This window comes from Schistocerca serialis, chromosome 5, assembly GCF_023864345.2.
Source record: "Schistocerca serialis cubense isolate TAMUIC-IGC-003099 chromosome 5, iqSchSeri2.2, whole genome shotgun sequence".
Classification (NCBI taxonomy): Eukaryota; Metazoa; Arthropoda; class Insecta; order Orthoptera; family Acrididae; genus Schistocerca; species Schistocerca serialis.
The window spans coordinates 73519793-73544260 of record NC_064642.1 but is presented as its reverse complement, the minus strand read 5'-3'; the positions used below and the strand labels follow the sequence as shown (position 1 = coordinate 73544260).

At 43.2% G+C, this 24468-nt stretch overlaps 1 protein-coding gene across 4 annotated transcripts in view; it reads left to right on the top strand.

Moving 5' to 3' along the window:
- LOC126481601 (dual specificity tyrosine-phosphorylation-regulated kinase 4) overlaps positions 1-24468 on the top strand; it is a 647996-nt gene that overhangs the window by 200819 nt on the left and 422709 nt on the right. The window contains exon 1 of one of the 4 annotated variants that reach the window (XM_050105467.1): positions 18856-19030. The exons of the other annotated variants lie outside the window; for them this stretch is intronic. Within the exon in view, the coding sequence (XP_049961424.1) occupies positions 18893-19030 (138 nt within the window). The 5' untranslated portion in view covers positions 18856-18892. Of the gene's footprint in view, positions 1-18855; positions 19031-24468 lie in introns of those variants that run through there. 4 annotated transcript variants of the gene reach the window in all.

The following is a 24468-nucleotide window of genomic DNA, read 5'->3' as shown; positions in this document are numbered from 1 at the left end:
GACGTCATTTTGACGCCACACCCCATATCGACAACAGCAGGAGCTGCTATCGACTTCCGTTAGCGTTCTATGTAGGCCTTTCTAGCACGGATAATAGCTCACAAGACTTCGTGTACACGTGATGTCATTTTGACGACACACACAGGATCGAAGCTTCATAAAAGCACGTCGTCATTGGTAGGGTTATTATAATTAAACGTCACATAAGGACTTATCGACGGTTAAGGCTTATATCAGATGTAAGTTACACCACAGAAAATGGCTCTGAGCACTATGGGACTCAACTGCTGTGGTCATAAGTCCCCTAGAACTTAGAACTACTTAAACCTAACTAACCTAAGGACATCACACACATCCATGCCCGAGGCAGGATTCGAACCTGCGACCGTAGCTACACCACAGAGTCTAAATTTGTGCAGTCTCATCGTACTGTTGTATTTTTGTGTCTGTAATTGTGTAGTGGGAGATTCCTGATTCGTTTTTTGTTTTTTTTTTTTTTTTTTTTGTGGTTTTAGGGCGCACAACTTCAATGGTCCTGATTCGTGTCTTGCTACCTCCATTTTTTCCTCTTTCTAAAAGATTCCTTGACTTCCCTGTTAATTTAATAAAAGTATGATCTGTGACATTCGATGTTAGATACATAAAAGTGTGCTCTCTCAGGAGAGAGTCGTCGCTGTCAATAATTTACATATTAAGCTTGAAACACGCAAATGGGAGTACATATTCAGAACACGTTGGTCATCTGATAAAACAAACTACCACTCAGAATAAAAAGCACGGAAGAAACTGATACAATTGCAAAAGAATTAAAAAGTAACTTAGTCTCAGCCATCTATAAAGTTTAAAAGAAAATTTACGAGCTAGTTCCTTTATGACACTTCTTTGTCAAACAAGAGTGTCTTCAATTAAAGAACATCCTTCACCACCAATATGACGATTTTCGTTATTTTGTTACAACAATCACATTAAGCATGAAACACGCACATGCGAGTAACTTTTCAGAACACATTGGTCATCTGGTAAAACAAACTACCACTCAGAATAAAAATCACAGACGAAACTGATACACTTGCAAAAGAATTAAAAAGTAACTTAGTCTCAGCCATCTATAAAGTTTAAAAGAAAATTTACGAGCTAGTTCTTTTACGTCACTTCTTTCCCAAACAAGAGTGTCTTCAATTGAAATATATCCTTCACCACCAGTATGACGATTTTCGTTATTTTGTTACAACAAATTATGCCTATACCGAAACGTTTAAGAGAGATCCTCAATGTGTGGTGTTCTGAAACAGTGTTTGTTCATAGAACGAAAGTTCAGTGAGTTGCACTTTAATTCGTCTGACAGAATGACTGTCCATCCTTTTTAATTACAGCCCTACTCCTGAAACTAGATTTCACAATTTCTACAGAGAAAGTAACGTTGAATATATACTGTATGTTAGATGCAACAGTGCTGAATGGCTTCGGCTTCTTTTTGCTTGTAAATCGCCTTACATTTGAGGTTGATGAAGACGTGCTAGGAAAATAGTTAAAACAACTCTTTCAGTAAGTTTCGCAATTAGTTTTTGCCGACACTTTAATCTTATCCTTGTCCACATGTCCACAGTTCAATTGGTTCAAACGGCTCTGAGCACTATGGGACTCAACATCTGAGGTCATCGGTCCCCTAGAACTTACAACTACTTAAACCTAAGGACATCACACACATCCATGCCCGAGGCAAGATTCGAACCTGTGACCGTAGTCCACAGTTCCGACCACATTTATAAGCTACGTAACTTCAAGGTTAACGTACCCTGCAGTAATCAAAAAGAGTAACATACAGTTTTCTGTAACTGATGCGAACGTTGTTCTTTTGAACGTCACATTCGCTTCACGTGTTGTGAAACGTTGTATCACGAAGTCGATAGACAGCTCTTTCCGTCTTCGAGGTTGCGTGTGATGTTAAAATGACGTCACGTTTGCAGAAAGTTTGTGAGACGAGTGTTACGCTGACAGTTGTTACCGTCTGACAGCTGGAACGATACTAGCAGCCCTAGCGGTGAGGAAGCCAGCCGTAAGATTAATTTTTGTTTCTAATTATTTTTCTGCTTAATTAACGAAAGGGGGTCTATTTTTGTGTTACGAGCATTAGCAAATTATCAAGAGACATGAATGATGCGAATATAAACGTAAAAAGGGACGAATCTCACCTGTGCAATCACAGAAGCCACAACTTATTCACGATGAAATATTTTCGAGTACGTGACCAATTGCAGCTTACTCCGCTAAAAGCAAGAGAACACAAACACATATTTCATGCACCAGATGCATATTTTTATCGGCTGTTCTTATTACGATAGGCACTTTCCTTGACACGTAACTATTTTGTATGGAGTCTACTGATTCACACATCATTACACTTCACCAATACACGAATATTATTGTAAATGAGATTACTTTCGCTTCAAAAGCAAATGTGTTGAAGATTTTTGCCGTTTGTGGCTCAGATGAAACAACTACCCTGGAATTTGGGAAACAGTTTAATCGGTTTTTACTTTTTATTACCACGTTGTGTCGTTTTTCCATCATCTACAGTTGCGGTGGCTTATTTGGTACTTTAAATACTGTACGTATAGCATTCCATTGAATTTTCCGACGTTCCACATCTACTGATTTGCCTGGAAGGGTAGTGAAGAAAACTTCACATTGTCTAGTAGATATATCACATTTTCCTGCACAAGATTGGGTCTTTTGCTATTTAATAGCCCTCCCCCTTTTTTTGTTCTTAAAAGAAAACTACATTATTGAGTAAGTATCTGCAGGGTAAAGGAGAATCGTAAATAAACTGTCCTGGGATAGTGTTTCATGCGTCCCACGGTCCTTATAAAACTAAAGAAAGTTAAATATCGTCACATCTGTAGTTAGTGCCGGTTTTTATGGCAATACGTACGCTTCCTACTCTAAAACTATGTTACAAATCATTATTTTTACTGAATGAGATTCTCAAAAATGGTGCAAATGGCTCTGAACACTATGGGACTCAACATCTTAGGTCATAAGTCCCCTAGAACTTAGAACTACTTAAACGTAACTAACCTAAGGACATCACACACATCCATGCCCGAGGCAGGATTCGAACTTGTGACCGTAGCGGTCGCGCGGTTCCAAACTGAAGCGCCTAGAACCGCTCGGTCACAGCGGCCGGCCGAATGAGATTTTCACTCTGCGGCGGAGTGTGCTCTGATATGAAACTTACTGGCAGATTAAAACTGTTCTCGGTCCGACACACAGTTTTCATCTGCCAGGAAGTTTCATATCAGAGCACACTCCGGTGCAGAGCGAAAATCTCATTCTGGAAACATCTCCCAGGATGTGGGTAAGCCATGTCTCCGCAATATCCTTTCTTTCAGAAGTGCTAGTTCTGCAAGGTTCGCAGAACAGCTTCTATAAAGTTTGAAAGGTAGGAGACGAGGTACTGGCAGAAGTAAAGCTTTGAGAAAGGGGCGTGGGTCGTGCTTGGGTAGCTCAGATGCAGCCGGCACGGTAGCTCAGCGTGTTCGGTCAGAGAGCCGGTTGGCCTCTGTAATAAAAAACTGAGTGGAAGGATCAACCACTGAACTTTAACAGGATGTCGTGCGACGTCCGCAACGACCAAACCCAACGATCAATATCGAACAAAATGCAAAAAAAAAAAAAAAAAAAAAAAAAAAAAAAAAAAAAAAAAAAAAAAAAAAAAAAAAAAAAGCGTGTTCGGGCAGAGGGTTAACTGCCCTCTGTAATAAAAAAACTGAGTTAATCGATCAACAACGAACCTAAACGGATGTCTTACGACGTCCGGCCCGAGTAGATGCAACGAACAAAAGCGAACAAAATGAGATGCAGAGCACCCGCTAAAGGCAATGTTCCCGAGTTCGAGTCTCGGTTCGGCACACAGTTTTAATCTGCAAGGAAGTTTCATTATTTTTACTCTTCGCACTCACCTGATATCGACTTCAGAAGTGTAGCTTGCAGTCCTCTTGGAGCGCTGCTGTCGCAGTGTATAAAAAAAATTAGCAGAGTGTCGTGACTGCATGTGTCAGACTGTGGTTAAACTGCAGGTATCACTGGATGGGCAAGTCACTTTAAATGTTGGAAAAGCGCAACAGAATACCGCTTCCAATAAATAGGTCCATGCGTCGCAAGCCGCTGTGGTGTTCAAACGAACCCTCGGATATTCAAATGGTTCAACTGGCTCTGAGCACTATGGGACTTAACATCTGAGATCATCAGTCTCCTAGACTTAGAACTACTTAAACCTCTCTAACCTAAGGACATCACACACATCCATGCCCGAGGCAGGATCCGAACCTGCGACCGTAGCAGCAGCGCGGTTCCGGACTGAAGCGCCTAGAACCGTCCTTCTTTTGCATGTGGACTGCTCTGCAGTGAAGATGCAGTCCTCCAGGTGCGTGGCGGGCCCTCAACTGATAACCTTCCACCGTTCTATATCGGAGGCGGAAGCCGCCCCTCGGCTTATAAACCTTGGTGCCACGGCCGTCGACCGTGGGGCGTACTAAAGGGCCGGCAGTAAACTCGGGCCCGGCGCGTGGCCCTATGAATAACTCATGTCTGCACTCCACTCCACTCCGCAAGGACCGCGGCAAGTCCCGAGATGTGGGCGAAACAGTCCGCGGCCTTCCCACAAAAATGGCAGTCAGGGGACGAAGTTAGGAGGTCGAAGAAAAACAGCTACTTGTACTACCAGCTAATATCACATCTGATTCTAGTAGAACTCTGGCTCATATTCTCAGTAAACATTATGTCATACCTTGAACAAAATGGCCTTCTGCACAGAAATCAGGATGGGTTCTTAAAAAAAAAAAAAAAAAAAGAGAGAGATCGATTTACAAGTAAGTCTGTACTCTGCAAAATACTGTGAAGTGCATGGGAAAGAGTACTTCCTGTTGTATTTCGTATTAAGGTTTTGCTACCGTTCCATTCGCTTATAGAGTGTGGAAAGAACAATGATCGAATTCCTTTGTGCACGTTCTAATTAATCTACAGTCTCAACGGATGCGACACGGAGGGGTTGTGACGCATTCCTAGATTCCCCACTTAATATTGTTTCTTGAAACTTTACAAGTTTTCCTTCGCTGGGGAGCTGGCCTCTGCTACTTCAAGATTTTTTAGCGTCTCCGTGACCCTCTGCCATGAGTCATACAAACTTGTGACAATTCGTGCTGCTTTTCTTTATATACGTTCAGTGTCACCTCTTAGAGTTATCTCGTATGGGTCATACACCCTACGATCAATATTCTTCTTTTTGTTGATCTAATTTTGTTCGTTATTGTTCGTCGAATTTGTTCGTGGCGGACGTCCGATGACGCTCGTTCAAGTTCATCGTTGATCCGTCCACTCAGTTTTTTTCTTTTTTATTACATTGGGCAGATAACTCTCTGACTTAACACGCTGAGCTATGGTGCCGGCGTTATTCTAGGCGGCGGCGTACGGACATGCAGATATCAACCCTCTTCTGGAGTGTGTATGTGGGAAACCGGATGATTCGGTATTTCTAGACTTTTGTAAAGCTTTTTATTCAGTACTCTGTCTCTCTCTGTATCCTAGATGGAGAGACACAGAGATAATATTTCGTCTGCCGTTCAGAAATGCGAAGCTGTGCACTTCACGCAGTATATGCAGAAGTGTGGTATCTTCGAAATATTGAATTGATACTCATCTTGAGGTTGAAGCTCACTCTTGTATGCGTGTTTGATTACAAATAAATTTGCTTTTGGATAGGTTCTGCCTTGAGCAAAGACATCTTTTCCTTCTGTTCTAATCAGACATATTAATGAAAATAAATAAAAGAAGCACTGACGACGCTGTAACTTCAGCGGAACATGTCTGCATAGAAAGGAAGAAAAAACTGTGTTTGCTAAAGGTGAAACCTATCCAAAAACAAATTTATTTAATGGTCAATGGAAAGATAAAGAGGGTTTCTGCTGAGTGCCAAGATCGGAACGGAATTTGTAATCGTAACTGCAGCATAATAGCACGTTGTACTTAGAATCTGCATTATCTGTAGCATCGAGCCGCTAGGGATTACCCGAGCGGTCTAAGGCGCTGCAGTCATGGACTGTGCGGCTGGTCCCGGCGGAGGTTCGAGTCCTCCCTCGAGCATGGGTGTGCGTGTTTGTCCTTAGAATAATTTAGGTTAAGTAGTGTGTAAGCTTAGGGACTGATGATCTTAGCAGTTAAGTCCCATAAGATTTCACGCACATTTGAACATTTGTAGCATCGAAGCGTCTAAAAAACAGCGTGCACATGACTCTATGTCGGTACCGGCGGGTTTATACTAAGTCGAAGCTTGGTTCCTTAGAAGCAAGGACAAAAGTGGCGACCAAGTCTCTGACAAGCAGTTTATTCGACTAGCCATGAAGATAATAATGAGGGACGGGAAGTGAAATGAAGCGATACGGCAAACACTCAACATTTATACCTTAAATGTCAAAATTTTAGATTAGGGTGAATTTGAAGATTCCATAGACGTTGACTGAGCGATGATTGGTTGCCAAATTCGGTGTACGGATATTAGCATAGAAGGTTCTGCAAAATGGACAGACCACAGAAAAGATAGAAACATCGAGTCTGAAGTTCGCAATTGGCCGAAGAGCTAAATGCACGAAGAGATGATGGTGATGACCGCAATAATAATAATGTCGTGTTACGAGGGCCTCCCGTCGGGTAGACCGTTCGCCTGGTGCAAGTCTTTCGATTTGACGCCACTCCGGCGACTTGCGCGTCGATGGGGATGAAATGATGATGATACGGGCAACACAACACCCAGTTCCTGAGCAAAGAAAATCTCCGACCCAGCCGGGAATCGAACCCGGGCCCTTAGGATTGACATTCTGTCGTGCTGACCACTTTTTTATTTATTTATATTTTTTTATTGTAATCTCATTTTGTTCGTCATAGTTCGTTGCAATTGTTCGTGGCGGACGTCCCCTCACGCCCGTTGATGTTCGTTACTGATGGATTCACTCAGTTTTTTTTTTTTTTTTTTTTATTACAGAGGACAACTAATCCTCTGTCCGAACACGCTGAGCTACCGTGCCGGCACCACTCAGTTACCAGGGGCGGACACCGCTATCATATTTGCTGACTCTGAATATCTTCATACAATTCGCAATTGAAAAATACTAGCGGTGCTGCTTGTATGGGATTGGATTCCCTGTTGCCTTTTTCGTTACCTAGTTGTTGGGAGCCTTTGATCAGATCGGGCCTGAAAATTTGTAGCCCGGAACTACGTCAGGCGAAGACTATAAAATGACGCAGGGCGAAAGCTTCACAAGGCCGAACCTTGGCGTCCGTAGCTGTTGTTAGCAGCGGACAGGTCTGCTCGGCGTGGTCCGGATCGGATGAAGAATGCGGGCAGCTCGTTCTCACGGAGTCGCCTGGGAAGGCGCGAGTTCACACCGTGGCGCCGAACGCTGTGCTCCGCCCGTTCGCATTGCTAAACCAAGAAACTGACTACCGTACTTACTACTTTCATTAAAAATAATAAATTAAATTTTATTAAAATTAATAAATACTGTGGTCAAGAGCAATATCAGCTTTTGAATGCATTAAAAATGGCCGCAACATCTCATAAAGCATTTATGCATTTTGCTGCTAGGGTCTCAGCTGACATCTATCCGCGTAGAAATGGCAGCACTGCATCCAGGGCACAGGATGCTTGCGGGGTGTGGTGTGCGTACTGTAAGACCTTCGGTACACACACCATCAGATTATTTGACTTGTCACTCTAACGAAGTAGGCGAGTGTCAGCAATATGTCTCGTGGTCTTATTATGGCGTGTTTACCTTCTGCCGTTAGGTCAGACGACAGATATGCCACTTGCATGCTTAGAGTAGCAGATTGACGGTGACCAACTTTAAACAGAACTTGATTAATTTTCAGACGCATTTATTAAAATAATAACAATCATAAAAATTACTTAACTTTGCTCTGGATGGTATTTACAATAGACAATCTGAAGTTCCTTTGGTATTGGTACCTTAATATTATTCTCACATATATCTCTGATACTTGACAAAAGTGTCTATACATTTATCTTCATGGCTATGTACAGGAATACGGTAATCTTATTAGGTGCAGACTGAAACTTGACTACAGACTGGTACAGACAAATGTAGAACTCGTACAGAATGGTGCAGACAAATGCAGACTGACTAATCGGAGGTCTGTACACTTGTTATAGTACCTCGCTCGTTCATGTATCACTGCGCGAGTGTGATCCGCCAGGAGAAAAGGTTCTACGTTAGCTGCATTACATATTAATACGAGGATCGGCGGAAGCAGAATTTGGTCCGTCTCTATGGCAGCGCCATCTCGTACTGCGGAGACGGACGAGAGTTGCGCCTGCGCTGTTGTGCATAGCGGGGCGCGCTCTAGTGGGAAAGTTGTGTACGCGCTGACTACGCGGAACTATGTACACAACACGGGGCTACTACGTTCGAACACCAGATGGAATTGTGATGGATAACTTCGTGTTATTTATGTTGCTTCTTCATTCCTTTTTTCCCACTCCGTTTCATTTGTTGGATATTCAACGTACGCCTGTCGTAGTTCGGAACTTCTTTTTATGCCATCATAGTGGCTAGCACGGCTTGGTGGAAGTCTGAACCCTTAACATATAGGGCTGGTACAGGAAATAGGGAAGAGTCAAAGAGTGGCGATCTGTTTCATCACAGGTTCGTTTAATAAGATGCTCACATAAGTCCAGTGCCGAGGGCTCAAGAGAGTGTAGTTTACTGTCAAAATTCCAAGAGCACCCGTTCCTACGAGAGTCAGCTATCAAATTCCTTCTTCCTATGTAGGAGGAGTTGCCTAAATTGTGCCATTTTCGATATTTTACTTATTATAGCCGAAAGACAAAGTTACAAAATTGTTTACATAGTGCCATTCTCAACTGTAGGATATTTTTCTTGGTACCTGATTTAAAGATTGGAAATTTTGAGAAAAATAAAGACACCACACTTAATTTTCTAAACCTCTGCAAGTGATATAAATTAGGAATCAGGTTTCCTAATTTTTACCAGTGGGTGCATAATTTCTACTACCGTTATAACCTATGTCCCTGAGCCTGAAGATATGTAGTACCCTAAGTTTTAGGAAATCCTCTATTTGTTAGTTCCTACATCACTATTTGCAAGCATGCCATCATTATTTTTCAAGACTTCCACCCACCCTTGCTACTCGTCAGTTTACTGGCTTCTTGGCTAGATCTTTTGCTTGGAAATTTCAACATTTCCCTCCGATTAGGTGTTATTTCTTGGCTGGACACACTTAGCTCACATTTTGCCTGCTATGGCTTCTTCATTGAAATTATGGCGCAATTCGTTTCTTTGTGAAATGTCAAGGGCAAGTTTTCTAACATCCAACAGGCATAAACGAACATAATCTCTTCAAATGTAAGAACATGCTCTTCCAATTCATTTTCAACTTTGTTTTTTGTTACCAAAAGCTTTATATCTCCGTTTGCATTTTTTTTTTATTTTCAGCACGCCTCTTAATTGTTGGCTGAGGCACGTTTCATATGCGTACACATTCATTTAATCCATGATTGCCATTTGGATATATTGTTACAGCTAAATGCTGTTCATCTGTGCTCTACATTCCATTATGCGTTTCTGTTGCCACATTTTTTAAATAACAACTTAGGATAAATAACGTATTAGAAAATTCACCTCATCCGTTCTAAACATTACGTTTGCTTCAGTCCGGAACCGCGCTGCTGGTACGGTCGCAGGCTCGAATCCTGCCTCGGGCACGGATGTTTGTGATGTCCTTAGGTTAGTTAGGTTTAGGTAGTTCTAACTCTAGGTAACTGATGACCTCAGATGTTAAGTCCCATAGTGCTTAGAGCCATTTGAACCACTGTTTGCACAAATAATGCTAAACGTATTTTTGAAATTCATTATATAAGTAAGTCTTTTAAATTGCACCGGTCCAATATCGGAAACGTATAGCGGTGCGCTAGGAGCGTCGTCGCCATTTTCTGTTTGTCAGTTTCCTACAAACGAGTCACAACGAATACAGATTCGTGACTGTCTGCAAAGCAAGGTTATTTCATGTACATTCGCTCATAAATACAACATCAAGTTACCACTTACCTCATATTAACAGTAGTTCTCTTCGCCATGCACACAAAAAATTAGATTAAAACAACATCAAAATCATCACTGTCCTAAGATGATCTGTTCAATACATCACACACACACACACACACACACACACACACACACACACACACACACACACACACACAGACACACACACACACACAGACAGACACTCACAAGCATGCACACACTCAAGCTGAGAATATGGCTCCTATGATCAGTTAATTCACGCTGACCTCTTTAAATGTCGGGTAGTACAAGAGGTACGAATTTTATAGCAGCGGTAGAAATTAGCAGCCGGTACAATACAGTATTTACCGACGTGCTTCCCACGTACCGGTACCATTGGAGACCGGAACAGAAATGAAGGAAGTGCCAGAGAGTGCCGGCCGGTGTGGCCGAGCGATTCTAGGCGCTTCAGTCTGGAACCGCGCGACCGCTACGGTCGCAGGTTCGAATCCTGTCTCGGGCATGGTCGTGCGTGATGTTGATTGGTTGGTTGGTTTGGGGGAAGAGACCAAACAGTGAGGTCATCGGGCTCATCGGATTAGGGAAGGACGGAGAAGGAAGTCGGCCGTGCCCTTTCAAAGGAACCATCCCGGCATTTGCCTGGAGTGATTTAGGGAAATCACGGAAAACCTAAATCAGGATGGCCGGACGCGGGATTGAACCGTCGTCCTCCCGAATGCGAGCCCAGTGTGCTAGCCACTGGGCCACCTCGCTCGGTCATGCGTGATGTCCTTAGCTTAGTTAGGTTTAAGTAGTTGTAAGTTCTAGGGGACCGATGACCTCAGATGTTCAGTCCCATAGTGTTCAGAGCCATTTGCACCATTTTTGAAAATCTCATTCAGTAAAAATAATGATTTGCAACATAGTTTTAGATTACGAAGCGTACGTATTGCCATAAAAACCGGCACTAACTACTGATGTGACCATATTTAACTTTCTTTAGTTTTATAAGGACCGTGGGACGCATGAAACACTATCCCAGGACAGTTTATTTACGATTCTCCTTTACCCTGCAGATACTTACTCAATAAAGTAGTTTTCTTTTAAGAACAAAAAAAGGGGGAGGGCTATTAAATAGCAAAAGACCCAATCTTGTGCAGAAAAATGTGATATATCTACTAGACAATGTGAAGTTTTCTTCACTACCCTTCCAGGCAAATCAGTAGATGTGGAACGTCGGAAAATTCAATGGAATGCTACACGTACATTATTTAAAGTACCAAATAAGCCACCGCAACTGTAGATGATGGAAAAACGACACAACGTGGTAATAAAAAGTAAAAACCGATTAAACTGTTTCCCAAATTCCAGGGTAGTTGTTTCATCTGAGCCACAAACGGCAAAAATCTTCAACACATTTGCTTTTGAAGCGAAAGTAATCTCATTTACAATAATATTCGTGTATTGGTGAAGTGTAATGATGTGTGAATCATTAGACTCCATACAAAATAGTTGCGTGTCAAGGAAATTGCCTATCGTAATAAGAACAGCCGAGAAATATATGCATCTGGTGCATGAAATATGTGTTTGTATTCTCTTGCTTTTAGCGGAGTAAGCTGCAAGTGGTCACGTACTCGAAAATATTTCATCATGAATAAGTTGTGGCTTCTGTGATTGCACAGGTGAGATTCGTCTCTTTTTACGTTTATTTCGCGTCATTCATGTCTCTTGATAATTTGCTAATGCTCGTAACACAAAAATAGACCCCCTTTCGTTAATTAAGCAGAAAAATAATTAGAAACAAAAATTAATCTTACGGCTGGCTTCCTCACCACTAGGGCTGCTAGTATCGTTCCAGCTGTCAGACGGTAACAACTGTCAGCGTAACACTCATCTCACAAACTTTCTGCAAACGTGACGTCATTTTAACATCACACGCAACCTCGAAGACGGAAAGAGCAGTCTATCGACTTCGTGATACAACGTTTAACAACACGTGAAGCGAATGTGACGTTCAAAAGAACAACGTTCGCATCAGTTACAGAAAACTGTATGTTACTCTTTTTGATTACTGCAGGGTACGTTAACCTTGAAGTTACGTAGCTTATAAATGTGGTCGGAACTGTGGACTACGGTCACAGGTTCGAATCTTGCCTCGGGCATGGATGTGTGTGATGTCCTTAGGTTTAAGTAGTTGTAAGTTCTAGGGGACCGATGACCTCAGATGTTGAGTCCCATAGTGCTCAGAGCCATTTGAACCATTTTTAAGCCAGAGAGTCTCCGCCACACACTACGCAATGGCTTGCGAAGTATAGATATAGGTGTCATCTGCTCCTGAATGACGAACGCTTCAATCCGTGCGGGTTTTTCAGAATATTATTTTAGTAATATGGATTTCGGGAAACACCATGGAATTCGCCCACACGAGTGTTAAAACCACACGAGAAACCTCCAAGCTATCACGCTGATATACCAAATGAAACTGCAGACGTGGTGGTGGAACGTGTATAGAGTTTTAATTGCTAGCAACGAGGCAGACAGCGCAGCAGCTAAGATGCTGCACTCGTGTTAAGGAGAACAGGCTCCAGATCAAGCTACAACGATGCTTATTTAGGATTTCCGCTGTTTCCCAGTGTCAGGCAAATGGCGGTACGGTTGCTTAAAGTAGGCTGCTGTTCGTTTAATGCCTAATCCTTACCCAACACAACTCATGCTCAGCACCGATAATCTCGATATAGACCGGCCGTTATAATGTGCCTCTTCAGTGCTGAATATTTAGTGATTTGTCCTCGGGCCCGGCGTTTGTCATTATTTTGAAGTGAGATGCATTAGAGAGCATATCCACACACTAAGATATAAAGCATTTACTTAGCTGATTGTCTCCGTGTTGGCTTCGTTGTCTTCTTTAGAGGCATAATAATCTCCGCCAGCAGGGATACAGCGTAGAAAATTAAGAGCTGTGAGCATTGTGAATACCTCGTAAATCTCAGGCTACGTTTAACGACGCAGTCTGTTATAATAACCCGAACAACACGTCTGCTTTGTGCAGCATTACAAAATGACTTGAACGTAATTCACCACAACTTCCCGCCAAGTCTGTACACGATGAAGAAAGTGCAAAGCAACTATACAAACCAAAGAGTTTACATCTTTATCTGAAACAATCGCTGGTACATATTTAGCAAAACTTAATGTAATTTAATGTACAAAAGACATGAAATGTGGATATTTGATGACGAAGTACTTAATTTTAGTTGACAAAGTTTTTAAATGACCTTTTTGTAAAGGAAGATACCGATACCGTCTGGTATCGCAGGATTCACAATATGTCTTGGGCTTGATTACATTACAACGTGGAACTTCCTTCCTTGCATCAAGTAAGCAAAAGTGGTACAAGTTCGTATCGCTATTGCAGTATCTATGGTGTGAAACTTGAATATTTCCTGGCGTACTGAGTGCTCTATAATGTTTCGCGAGTGCGACCGTACCAAGAGACGATCGGTTGCACTCCCGTAGCAGCATCGAGTATTTATGTTCTACAAGCTGCGACATCGTCGCGAAAAAACAGTGACCCGTATATGTAATAAGTTTCCTTTAATTTACGTCCACGGTTTCGGTCTTTAATGACCATTATCAGATCTGCAGCTTAAGAACAATACATATACCATAATGATGTTATTTATAAGTGTTTGACGATGCTGGTGCTGAATCCGCATTTAACATTTGACGATGCCACTGTGGCTGCAGTACATTAGAACTTTGTTTTTATGAAACAGGTATGCCTCTGCATCTTTAAAGCACACAAATGTAAATTTTGTCAGTACTACTTTTCATTATGGTCTATGTATTGTTCTTAAGCTGTATACAGTTTGCGAGTGTATTTATGTTTTCCCTTTTTTGCTGCATATCTGATGATGGTTATTAAAGACCGAAACCGGTAATCTGTTAACAAAAAGTTTGTGACCATAGACGTAAATTAAAGGAAACTTATTTATGTTCTCTCTGTTATTAAGCTTCGATGAGTATTCAACGTTTTTGCTATACTTTTTTCGTGCGGCATTCTTAACCATACAGACATCTTTGCTCGGCGTGTTTGCTGTTGTATCGTAGCTCGAGAATGGGAGCAGCAGCGTCAAGAGACTTTGTAGGACACGACTTGAAAAAGATAACGTGGACGTACATCTGTGAGACGCGACCGCGTTCCACGACTGCACTGGCTCTCTTCGGTGTCGGCAACAGGCGCAACACAAAGACGCAACAGTTGGACGCAAAGGCAGCAAAAACGCGGTTTCGCGCCTAGCGAGGAACTGGAGACTTGCTTGTGTCAACACACACACACACACACAGCGGCACGGCTGCTTGCAACGCATGCTTCGCGGCTAACCACTAACTAACTCGTGCACGCTGTTAGCTTCCTGGTGGTGGAGGTGTGGTCTACTAACCGTCTGCTCTGTTCCGCTCTCACGAGCAGAGAGCACTGGAAGGCGCTGCAGTGTTCCTCGCACCTCTGACGCCCACGTCTCACTTGCGTCCCAGGGGTTTACGCGCTGATTTTATTCACGACCTACCTGATAACTGATTTGGAAGTGCGCTGTTTACACTCTTTGACAGAGATACTTTCTACAGTCTGAAATGAGATTAATTTCTACAAACTGGGTTCCACTGCGGTGATTTAGAACAAATCTGGAGTTACTTAATGATCCCAGTATGCGATGGGGTATTTATAATGTTAAAGTAGTTTCTTTCCTTTGGTGTTACTGTGACTTCCATTGGAGATGCTTCGTTTTTGTGACGGATAAAAGAAAATGAGGAAGGGTAAAAGAAATGGGGAAGAGGGTGAACGAATTTGGAAGGGGAAGGAGATAATAGTAATAGCAGAAGAAGAAAAAAGATAAGAAGAAACTGCAAGGCACAAAAATTGGAAAAGGGTCGAGATACCTGAAAGGAAATAATTAAGAAGCTTTTTGTGTGAAATTCGCGCCATTTGTCCGTAATTTTTTTATTATTAATTTGTTTCACACTTTCGCTATATCGACTTTATAGCCGTTATCAAGCGCAAAGGCGAAGAAAGGTCGTTAAACATGAGTGATAACTAAAACCAGGTATTACAACTCGTACATCCGAGCTGTAATATCTGTATTTAGTTAACACACAGTCCGTATAAGGTGGCAACGGGTATATATGTGCTGTAGTGCATCGAGGACAACGTCTCAGTAAAACACGTCGGATATTTAACGACTTTTTTTTCACCTTTGCACTTGATGGTGACAATAAACCCGAAGTCGCAGCAATGGGAAATAAATTAATAATAATAAACTTACAGTGAAATGGTGACAGTTTCATCCAAAAAGTAAATTATGACAGTGGTTCCCAACGAAACACAAATCATATCAAGAAGATTCGGTCTGGACTGTGTTGAGCAGCTTGCACGTGAGACCGACGTCTTCCTTGTAAGGACACGTTTTGTTTGAGGTATTAGCTCGAGCCACTCTCGATATGCCTAGTGAGCCAACATAACGAAAGTGTCAGTACTGCATTTTGCCTTCCTTGGTTTGTTTGTTACGGTTTTAAATTCGAGACGAATCCGCTTTCGTACATTCCAGACCTTAACAGGCGAATCTGCGCTTTATTATTAACGAGTTTATCCTTCTCCTTTGATACAGGGTTTTTCGAGATCACAGACGTGCAGGTACCACAAGTGACTGTCATCCCTGGTCACAAACAGAAATTAATCAATAAATAATTGACAAAACGAAACTGTGATTCCACATTAATGTTTTACAGTAAGCTATTGGTATTGCCGAAAACAAGCCTTTCTTTTCCACCTATTGAACCTATGCTCTATAAAGGATGCTTATCGTTTACAGTGACTGAAATATTTTCTCTCTTAACATCCAAGATATTTTCGTTTCCACAGTCTCCTCTAGGTATAGATCACAGCATTAATTATTTATCCCAACAGCCCTGCGACTATTTTACGCACGATTGTGTTGGGATACTGGCTCAGCCGATAAACTGCTTTTGAAAATTTCCGAACAATATCGACCTGAAGCATAATGTTAAGGCTCATTGCTCTTAGAAGAAAACCTCTAGTGTCAGGAACATTTCTGTCGTTGTCCTGTCATCTCACAGTGGCACACTTTAAGCTACCCGTAATTTTCCTCATTCAACGCGAATTCCGAAAACTGAGTTCTGTACATTAGTAAGAACGCTGCTACACTATCGAGTAGATATAGTTCACAGCCCCTAACCGAGTTGTTCGTAGGTCATTTACACATTCTCTGTGTATCAGGCAAGAGTGACTGGACATTATAATGTTTCTCGGTTGCGCAAATTGTGAAAATCAACCAAAATTTCAAAATGGTTTCCGTCTGTCTTTGTAATGTCCTTTACCAAACGGAATGCATTAAATAACGCCTGTTTTGACAGCAGCTACCAGCTAACATCTGATTACACTCATGGGTAATGATTTCAGAAATGTTGGGAAGCATTGCTGTGGTGGCCAGTTTGGAAACTCGGGATTTTTATAGGGACCTCATCTTATCCCGTGGGCAGTGAGTTTAGGATCATTTCAATCAAGATAATAAGCTGTCGTTTCTGAAATGTAGTATCAACTTTTTTTCCCATGGCTGTGCCCGCGTATGTTTTTGTCTCACGTTCTGAACACACTTCCTCCTCCCCTTCTGTTTGTCCATCTCTTCCTCCCTCTATCTTTCCACCTCATCCTCCATCCTCTGTCTGTCTTCTCGTCCCCCTTTCTCTCTCTCTCTCTTCTCTTTGTCCATTTCCTCCAGCCCCTCCCTCTGACCCAATCTGTCTCCTCCTTGCCTTTGACCATATCTTTCATCCTCTCTGTCTTTCCAACTCTGTCTCCCCCACTTCCCACTTCCTTTTCCACCTGCCCCTACCCCTGTACAGCTTCCAACTGCCACATACATTTTCTCCACCCCCCCCCCCCTCTCTCTCTCTCTCTCTCTCTCTCTCTCTCTCTGTCCGTTTCCTCCTCTCCCTCGCCATGTTCAATCCTTCTGGAGCCATGCTCATTGGCATGTATACGTCCCGGAATACGTCCTGGAACACAGTTTAACAAAACAGGCCATACGAGTCCCACAATACACCCACATGCAGGTAAAACTACAGATCAGGTGCTCGGAAATCATTTATTTGCCCTTGATGTACAGGGCAGCATGCAAAGCAGACCGAGACTCCCCCAACACAACTCTCAGGGCAGCTTATACATCAGGGCTCAGAAAACCGTTTGTTGTCTCTGACATTTAGGCATGTTGATTTGGCGGGCTGATACTATTCCCACATACGCCTTTTGCGCAGGACAGCCCATATCCCAGAACCAGAATCTGGGAAAACACATTTTTGCCCGTATCTTTGCTGCTAGGAGTCTATAGGCCGCACAGTGCTGATACTCGCGAGGCCGGCCACTTCTGTGCCAGTTTGGCTGAAATCGATCCGGAGGTTTGGGAAGAGATCCCAAACTTAAATGATGATGATAAGGTCCCATACTGCAAGGAGCGTAGGGGAAGAAATGCCAAACATAAATGATGATGTGCCATACTCCGAGGAGCGTAGGGGATGATGCGGGAGACCCGCACCGCTTTAATATGCAAGGACCTAGTGGAAGTGGTTTGCTGTTGCCTTCCTCCGACCGTAATGGGGATGAATAATGATGATGAAGACGACACAACACCCAGCGAGGCAGGAAAAATCCCTGACATCGCCGGGAATCAAACTCAGGACCCCGAGCGCGGGAAGCGAGAGCGGTACCGCAAGACAACGAGCTGCAAACAAACACTTACATACTCTCTGCTTTATATATATATATAACATGTATATATAACGTGTATATATAAATAAAATATGTAATAGTACTCATTAACTTGACATTGAACAGTCCTAGATTGTGGCTTACTCACGAGTTGTGAGCCGTGCGGAAGAGAAAATCGTGTCTGCTCCCATCTGTGGATTTCAAGTATTGAGTAGGTAAAAGTTGCGGAGATCGTGTGAGCCTGTGGCAAATGTGTAAATATAGATAGTCTCATTGTTAATGTGGTACTCGGGCAACGTTTGTAATGACACTTCTAAGGCCGAGTCCTGCTTCTGCTATTGCGCGGGTGGTCAGATCGGTAGATGCGCAGAGGTGCGAGGAACGGAGGTGGGGTGAGAGGCAGGTGGGCTGTGGTGAGCGAGCACGGCTCGGCCGGCTGGGTTCGCAGCTGGGCCGGCGTCCTGCGCTGGGGGCGCCGCCGACCGCGGCCGCCGGGCTGCGCCACTCGGCGTCCTTCTCGTGTCTGCCGAGGGGCGGCGTCGGCGCCGGCGCGGCCGCGGGGGCGGGCGTGGGAGGCCGCGGGCCGCACCGCGCGCGCACCGCCACGCTGCCGTCGGCCGCCGCCGCCGCAGACACGGACTACGGCTTCGTGACGCGCCGGGCGCCGCCGCTGCTCGAGGAGGAGGACGACGACCCGCCCCCGGCCGCCGCCGCCGCCGCCGCGGTGCGCAAGAGCGCCAGCCTGCTGTCGCCGCCCGCCTGGTGGCGCCGCCACCGCAAGGACCACCAGCCGCCGCCCGACGCGCCCGCCGCCGCCTCCGCCTCCGCCTCGGGGGGCGGCGGCCGGCGCTGGCGCAGCCTGGGCGCGCTGATGCGCCTCCAGCAGCAGGCGCCCGCCCCCGCCGCCGCCGCCGCCCCCGCGGTGCCGCCGCCCCCGGCGCCGCCCGCCACAGCGCAGTCGCAGTCGCAGTCCTTCTACCTGCTGGACGACTTCCTGCGGCCGGCCCGCGGCGCCATGCGCCAGCACGCCTCCAACACCAGCTCCTCAGACTCGCTCGAGCTGTCGTCGCCCGTGCCGCCGCCCGTACCGCCCCCGCCGCCCCCGCTGCGGCTGCTCGCGTGCCGCGACTGCTCCTGCCGCCGCTACGACACGGTACAGACGCCACTCGCCTCGCTACTAACATCGACCACAAACGCTCACTACTAACACGTCATCGCTGCGCGTCAACGCGATATCGATAAACTGAAATTATAAGTTTGTAGCCGCGTTAAGAAGAAGTTCTCCTTCCACCAGTCTCGGTGTAACTATAGTTGTAGGTGGAGTGGTGAAACTACTGTAGACTATAGCAAGTAAGTGTAGACTATAGTAGATTCCCTTGGACCGATGGTCAGTTAAGATCGACATTGCGTTACCTGTACGCTAAGTGTGTTGCATACCTATCGGGCGTTGCCTCATTTCCCGCCGCTTTGTTTGCGTATACGCTCTAGAAGCTGGAAGCAGTTTACGTCTGTAAAGAGGGTCGCACAAACTATATAATAAACCACCTGTCTGTTACTTAAAAATAAATACTACTTACAACAATATTTAAACTGTCGTTGTTTAATTCAGGTTTTATTTGCAATGTGCCAAAGAGAGATGTTGTACTAAAAACATAAAAAATATACACATTCATCATACAACGCTAGAAATCGCAATTTCTGAAAAATAATGTTTTAAAAAACGCGAAACGAAAGCATATCAGCCATTGTTTTAGTTCTTTGCAGAACTTATATAAAACATATTTTTGTGTCATCCTAAAGAACTTTTACACTTATAACTTGAAACTCCTGATTTTGATCAAGATGAACTTTCTCTTGAGTTCAAAATAACAACAATAATTACATATATTTATTTTATATTTGAGAACTTAATCTGTATTTGCTTCAAAAGTAATTTTTATGGTTTTACGTAAAAGACCTGAAATTACTTGATCAACTAATTTTTGTTGCTCATAAAATGCAGTTTATATTTTGTAAGGACAAACAAACAAACAAAAAATGAGGAGCCATCGTGACCTCATAATTTGTCTCACACACAATAAATTGTGTTTTTTTCCCTACCAATACTATCGGTAATGCTGACATCTAGTACGCCGTTTATGTTCTGTGCGAAAACTACCGGACCGTAGAGTTGATAGAGAGCATCTCTAGTTGAAGGTAAGTGTCGTGTAGCTACCAGACTGGTGTAAGCCTTTCTATTTGATTCTCTTTTGGCGGATATCCTTTCAGTATCGCTACTGACCCTCGTATACCACGAGGCTGCGTAGACTACATTGGAAAACTAACCGCCGTAGAAAATAATTGAGGTAATCGCCAGCGATCCAGCCGTGCATGTCCACGTATACAACCAGCAAAGCTGACCATTTGTCTATTTATTTATATATTTTTTCCTTTTCTAATTTTATGCCCGAGTATTCTGTTCAAAATACTGTTATCGAATCTTATTCACTATGAGGTAGTGCGATTTAACTAAATTAAAATTTCTTCTTATAAAAAAGTAATGTAATTAAATATAATCAGCGTCTTCTGCCACATCGATTCATGAAACAGGGGATGATCAAAGTAACTGTATATTTCCGCGTGAAGATACATTTGGGTCGTGGTAATGTCGGCCAACGAATGAAAATGTAAATATATAAACGAAGCTTTCCTCGTATGAACTTAAATATAGTACCTATAATGGAAAGTGAATTAACATAGACGTCATTTTCTGCCAAATTAACTGACGTAACCAAATTAACTGTCGTAAACAAGAGTAACTGAAATAGTGAAGCATCGTCTGCTATTGATAAAGACTGTGGCATCTTCCGTCATTGGACTAAACCATATGTGGTTGTTAAAGTTTCTTTTTATCGTGAATTTAACTAAGACTCCTTATGTCTTCTTCTTTGGCAACGGAGGTGCGGTGATTTGTGCTAGATTAAATCTTCTTGATCGAGAGAAATATATTTAAAATGAAGTGGAGGGAATGAAATGACAAAATATAAGGCAAATATAATTGAAATTAAAACTAGAACTTCTGTGTTGTCACCAAATTTACAGTACTGTGATATCATCCATGCACCTGTTAAGTTAAAGAATATTGTCCGGCAAAAAAAAAAAAAAAAAAAAAAAAAAAAAACTACGAAGATCTCTTTATACTTTTTGAGTCTGCACGAATGGAGACGGGCCAATAAATATCCTACTAAATTTTATTGTATATTTTCTTCTCTTTTTAAAAGAAGGAACGTCATGTATCCTGTCGCGTTTCTTTTGGTCCTAGAATTCGGTTCCTCATCACGAGTGAGAATATTAACAGATGTTATGCTTTCTGGAGTGTTTCAGCCTATCATTTCAAGTTTCTGTTTCATGAAATCCCACAACTCCCTCGAATTTTTATTCATGAAACCATGTTCGTCGCTGTCTACAAGGGCACAGGGGACGCACCTGGGTCAGGTTGCTGGCTGAATTGCACGGAGTTTGAAATTTCTTGGGAGTTTCCGTAGTGTTGGCAGAAGCGCCAACACTGTTTTGCTAGAGGAGGCCGAAATGCACGCGTTTAATTACACGCTGACTGGTGTGAGGTCTGGAACAGGACAATATCTTGAGAATTGCAAATAAAGTACGTAGTTGATATAATACTTAACTTTAATCCACAATTGTCGAACATCTCTCGTTACTGTACAAGCTTTAAGATAAATTATCAAATGCTATGGCGCCTTGCTAGGTCGTAGCAAATGTAGCTGAAGGCTATGCTAACTATCGTCTCGGCAAATGAGAGCGCATTTGTCAGTGAACCATTGCTATGAACGTCGGCTGTACAACTGGGGCGAGTGCTAGTACGTCTCTCTAGACCTGCCGTGTGGTGGCGCTCGGTCTGCTATCACTGACAGTGGCGACACGCGGGTCCGGCGTATACTAATGGACCGCGGCCGATTTAAAGGCTACCACCTAGCAAGTGTGGTGTCTGGCGGTGACACCACAGTTTCCTGTTTACTCTGCCTGCACTTGAGATAGCAGATGTGAACTGAGTCCCTTTTCCTTTATGACTGATCAGTCTTTGTGCTTCCATTTTTGTTCGACCACGTTCCTTGTGTTGACTGCTACAAGATTCTTATACATGTCGTTAACCTCCATAATCTGTTTGGCAGATATTCTCATACGGATACAGCTGTATTCCAATAACAAGCACTTTAAGTGATGCAGATCATTTGGGATGTGTCTGACATTGGTCGGCGGGGCGATGTTTGGCCCAGTGGTCTCGTTGACCTCTCGACCACTGTGATAGCGCTTCAGCTAACTAGAGTAAATTAACTGTGTGATTTACGTTTCTGCAGAATGTCAAGTGGTAGGAGCCAACCGGCAGTCCACACTAGTTAGCTTGAACGTCACGTGCTCACGATGTTGCCAGATTTATAACCACGTGGCCGCAACAGTGAATCTTCGTTCAGAGGAATAGGAATATCTTCAATAATAGTCAACAGTGTTATACGGCGCATAGTTTCACGCCAAGAAAACTTCGCAACAACCGAACCAGTAACGGTGCTATTCATTTTTAACCAATAGGATTACGAAAAGTGGCCGGTCGCTGCTTTTTATTATTATTATTTGTTCGAATTAACCTCTGTTCTTCCACAGCTGCTGACACGCAATCTCAATTTTTGACAAAATAGCTACAGCATGTCTTACTTTTGCAGTTGTTTTTGATGGAGATGTAGAGCTCTGATAGAGCCTGCAAAAATTAAAAGAAACGTTCAGTGAGTAAACTTCGTTATTAATTGTGGATGCTTTGGCTGGTAAGACACGGGTCATTTAGATATACGAAGACAGCTGATACATCCGATCAAGCTACTGAATAAGAGTTGAAAATTCAGTTTCATTAGTGTATCTGGCGACATGCTCTAGTGGTAGTGTAACATTAACAGTTACTTTTTCACGGGTTCCATACAAAAACTTAGCACTTAATATTGTTTCATCTGTGAGCGGCCAACTTCGCAGACGTCTTGGAAGAAATAACTGTAAGAGTAACAAGACGAATTGTATTCACAGGCTCGTTACGAGACAGCTGCTTTTTCTCTAGAGATACGAGTATCCATGTGATGAAAGTGACAAGAGATTACATATTGATTCCGTATTTCTGGATTTCCGGAAGGCCTTTGACACTGTACCACACAAGCGGCTTGTAGTGAAATTGCATGCTTATGGAATATCGTCTCAGTTATGACTGGATTCGTGGTTTCCTGGCAGAGACGTCACAGTTCGTATTAATTGACGGAAAGTCATCGAGTAAAACAGAACTGATTTCTGGCGTTCCCCAAGGTAGTGTTATATGCTCTTTGCTGGTCATTATCTATACAAACGATTTGAGACACAATCTGGCAGCCGTCCTAGGTTGTTTGCAGATGACGCTGTCGTTTATCGTCTAATAAAGTCATCAGAAGATCAAAACAAATTGAAAAACGATTTAGAAAAGATATATGTATTGTGCGAAAATTGGCAATTGATCCAAAATAACGAGAAGTGTGAAGTCATCCACATGACTGCTACAAGCAATCCCTTAAACTTCGGTTACGCGATAAATCAGTTAAATCTAAAGGCCGTAAATTCAAGTAAATACCTAGGAATTTCAATTACGAGCAACTTAAATTGGAAGGAACACATACAAAATGTTGTGGGGAAGGCTAACCAAAGACTACGTTTTATTGGCAGAAAGCTTAGAAAATGTAACATATCTACTAAGGAGACGCTACGTTTGTCCGTCCTCTTTTAGAATACTGCTGCGCGGTGAATACTGCTGCGCGGTGTGGGATCCTTACCATAGGACTGACGGAGTACATCGAAAAAGTTCAAAGAAAGGCGGCACGTTTTGTATGATCGCGAAATAGGGGAGAGGGTGTCACTGAAATGATCATTAAATCAAAGGCGTTTTTCGTTGTGGCGGAATCTTCTCACGAAATTCCAATCACCAGCTTTTCTCCTCCGAATGCGAAAATATTTTGTTGGCACCGACCTACATAGGGAGAAACGACACCATGCTAACATAAGGGAAATCAGAGATCGTAGAGAGGCATATAGGTGTTCATTCTTTCCGTGTGCTATACGAGATTGGAACAGTAGAGAATTGTGAAAGTGGCACGATGAATCATCTGCCAGGCACTTAAATGTGATTTGCAGAGCATCCATGTAAATGTAGATGTAAGATAACAGCTCCGCGTAACACTTCTCCGTCCTGGGAGAAGAGGACACGAAAACGTTTGCCCTCCGTTTCCTGTGTAGCTCAAGTTATGTAAATTGTCCAAAACAGTGTCGCATCGCCTCCATATCTGCCAACGTACGCTTGTGTGATCAAAGGTATTCCGACACTTATCAGGTGATATTAATATAGCATGTGTCCACCCTTCGCCCTTATGACGGCATGAACCATGCTGGGGACCCTTTTGATGAGGTGTCTCGATGTATGATGAGGAACAGCGCCCCATTATTTCTTAGGAGCTGAAACCAGAGAACGTAGAAATATTGGACGCTGCTACGCAGAGCTACGACGACGCTGTGACTCATACCAAACGTGTTCTA